Below are 3507 nucleotides of genomic sequence, written 5' to 3' on the forward strand. Positions count from 1 at the left end.
GACCATTAGGCCATGCGTAGCAGTATTGTGATTAGCGACAAAACTAGAAAGAAAGCAACTCTTCGACGGAACCATGATGCACATGGTACATATCTTGAAGAAGACAAATAAAAAATGTTGTTTTCTTGTTCATCAGCAATTTTCGATCAAAGATTTTCCCGTTCTTTTCTTTTAGACATAATGTGTCACATTCTATTAGTGCCATTTTTAAAAAATCTTGAGAGAAGAATATATAATATGTATGTGGCCCTACGAAGGGTATGGGGTTTGAAACTGGAAAGAATAAAACAATGGTCTGCTAGAAAATCATGGATCAGGTGCAGTTTGTCTCTCTTTACATATTGAAATGAGTGGTGTGTGTCAGAATGGCGAGAAAATAAGGGGTTTGTAGGTCTTCAAAGAAATGGAGGGTTCTGAGACTATCAGAGCATCTACTCATGTGTGTGTAGATTTCTAAGATTTGGTCCCTATTAGCTAGCTAGCTATATACGATGGTGATGATGAGCATTGGGTTGGGCAAGACTTGAAAATAGCTTAGAATGGTGGTCTCAGATTCCTTGTTAAAAAGAGACTGCTGAAGGATCAATTGTGGGGAGGCTCAGCAAGAAGCAATCATCCTCCTCTTAAAATTTCAAACAAATGTTATATATAGCAGCAATTAAGACAGGGATATAGAGAGAGGGGGGGGGGGGGGGGGGTATAAAAGGTGAGATTTCCAAGTTGAGGGGCATTATATATGGAAAGGGGGTGATAGATAGGCTTTTGTTGTAAAGACAGAAAGAAGGGGTAGTGAGTCATATTGCAAATTAATTAAGGATAGAGTAATGGAAGAACAACTCACCCCATTGGCTGTGACTCATCTGCTTCAGCACACCTTGAGAAGCTTGTGCATTCATGAAAACTCTCAGTGGGTTTATGCAGTCTTTTGGAGGATCTTGCCTAGAAATTATCCACCACCCAAGTAAGCTGCAGCATCTATATACACAAATTTTTGTTTTACTCTATTTTTTTGTCAAATTCAAAGGTATATAGGAAAAGCCATCAATCAATATCCATTTCTTTTTTTTTGGCTAGATCAATACATATATTTTGAGCTTATCTCTCTCTCCCCCCCCCCCCCCCCCTCTCTCTCTCTCTCTAACAGATGGGAAAGTCAAGGAGGAGGAGCCTATGACAGGTCAAGAGGAAACAGGAGGAACTGGTATTTTGCTCTAAACTTTTTGAATAATTTACATGCTAATTGCATTTTTTTGATACTCTCTCTCTCTCTCTCTCTCTCTCTCTCTCTCTATATATATATATATATATACATGTGTGAGTGTACACCTCCATGACAGGATATTGGTTTGGGAAGATGGGTTTTGCAATTTTGCTGCATCAACATCAGAAGTCACTGTTGGGGATTGCCCTAGCTCCTCGGTTTACGGGAACTGTGAATATCAACATTTCCAAGGACTCCAGCCAGAGCTCTTCTTCAAGATGTCTCATGAAATCTATAACTATGGAGAAGGGTAAGTCTGGCATAGTTTCTTCAAACCCATAACTTTAATGAGTTTTTAAAAATCCATAAAGATAAAAGATACATGCAAATAGGCTTGCAATATCAAGAGCCAACAAGTTGGATTTGGCTTTTGTGGCAGTTTGATCGGGAAAGTAGCTGCAGATCATAATCATAAGTGGATATACAAGGAACCAAATGATGAAGAGATCAACTTCTTATCTTCTTGGCAGAACTCAGTTGACTCGGTAATCAACTCATTGATCCATTCTTACAAGATTGTGCTTTTCTTGTTCATCTTCCATTTGCTTTCATATATAGATCTCCAGAACTCTCTCTCTCTCTCTCTATATATATAATCTGCTTCTCACCAATAATTATATTCTTTGGCAGCATCCTAGAACTTGGGAAGCCCAGTTCCAGTCTGGTATTAAGGTAAAAGAAAAGGAAAAACAAACCTCACCCTCTCCAAACTAACGTAGTTAAATCTGTTAATCATCACCTGTCTTGCAGACTATAGCCTTAATTGCAGTAAGGGAAGGTGTTGTTCAGTTGGGAGCTTTTCACAAGGTCTCTCTCTCTCTCTCTCGCTCGCTAGCTCTCTCGGTTTAACACTTATCATCAAGTTTTTTTTTTTTTTGGTTGGCTTTGAACTGAAGGTGATTGAGGACCTGAGCTATGTGTTGTTACTAAGGAAGAAGTTCGGCTACATTGAGAGTATCCCTGGTGTGCTATTGCCACACCCATCATCATCAGCATACCCCGGCGGCTACAGCGGCGGGACGGCGGAAGCATGGCCATTTCAAGCCAATCTTGCACCTCCTCCCACAGAATTCTACGACCACTTCAACCAGCAGCACCAAACCATGGGAATAGCCCCTTCCATGAGCAGCCTTGAAGCCCTCCTCTCAAAGCTCCCATCGGTAGGGCCGCCGTCAGCACCAGCGGCGGCGTACTTGGAAGGTCAGCCTCAGTATGTGTTGGCAAACGGGAGGCCCATGGAGCTGCTGATGGGGATGGAAAAGGTGGCCAAGGAAGAAGTTGATCATGAGGAGGAGTATAGCCATGAGAAGGATGTGGGTGAGAGTAGCAGTTCAATGTCATCTAGGCACCTAAATTTTGATTATCCACATGATATGAATGTGACTAGAAGCAGAGCAGACAATAATGGATTTTAAAAGGGTTTTTGTTACTACTAGCTAGGTCACATATAAAGGAATCATGGATATTGATTTCTAACATTGTGTAGCTTAATTTGAGCAAAGTCTTGAGTGGTTGCTGGTGACCTATATATCTGAATCCTGGCTTACTAATCCAGCCTCCTTCCTTCCTACATATTATTTTGTGATGTCCTTTCAACTTGTCTCACGGTGGTTTCTGCTCAAACTCTATCGAATGCACGTTAATTATATATCTACGTGCACATCTAGAGAGACAGAGAGAGAGAGAGGGGCCAATATATCATCACCTCTAGCACAGGGGCAGAAGCTGCTGCTTATGAACAACTATGAGACACAGGATCTCCCATCAATAACGAAGCTTACATATATTTTTGGGCCCACACACTACTCTACGCACATGAGAAATGTTAATCACTGTACACAATACATAATGCCCACAAGAAATCACCCCTGAGGAAGGTAAAATTCTTATACTATGACTGTCATGACTCAACCTGCATCCTTGAATGTAATCTGTTACTTGAGAACCAATCATGCTATCCTTGTTAGAGCGAAGCTTACATATATTTTTGTTATAGTTAAAGGTGCGGTGGAGACATTACAACAAGCCCAATTCAAGAAGGTGAGTTAATTGCAGTAACCCATATTTGTTTGCCTTGCAGCCTATTAAGCTCTCTCTCTCTCTCTCTCTCTCTCTCTCACCCCACACACACACACCAGGGACCAATTATTTACCATATTCCTAAAATTTAGGTTTGTACAATGTAATCAAATATTGAAGGGCAAGGGGCAGTAATTATGATGGAATAATTACACATCATCTTTAAA

The 3507-nt window shown here is 40.8% G+C and overlaps 1 protein-coding gene across 1 annotated transcript; it reads left to right on the forward strand.

Moving 5' to 3' along the window:
* The first annotated feature begins 224 nt into the window (after positions 1 to 224).
* LOC127796353 (protein RICE SALT SENSITIVE 3-like) lies at positions 225 to 2831 on the forward strand. The gene is made up of 7 exons (XM_052328443.1): positions 225 to 961; positions 1145 to 1201; positions 1338 to 1511; positions 1641 to 1746; positions 1892 to 1933; positions 2012 to 2068; positions 2158 to 2831. The coding sequence occupies exons 1-7, from the start codon at positions 825 to 827 to the stop codon at positions 2674 to 2676; spliced, it is 1092 nt and encodes a 363-aa protein (XP_052184403.1). The 5' UTR covers positions 225 to 824; the 3' UTR covers positions 2677 to 2831.
* Positions 2832 to 3507: the final 676 nt, after the last annotated feature.

Source organism: Diospyros lotus, chromosome 3 (assembly GCF_014633365.1).
Source record: "Diospyros lotus cultivar Yz01 chromosome 3, ASM1463336v1, whole genome shotgun sequence".
In the NCBI taxonomy this organism is placed as follows: domain Eukaryota; kingdom Viridiplantae; phylum Streptophyta; class Magnoliopsida; order Ericales; family Ebenaceae; genus Diospyros; species Diospyros lotus.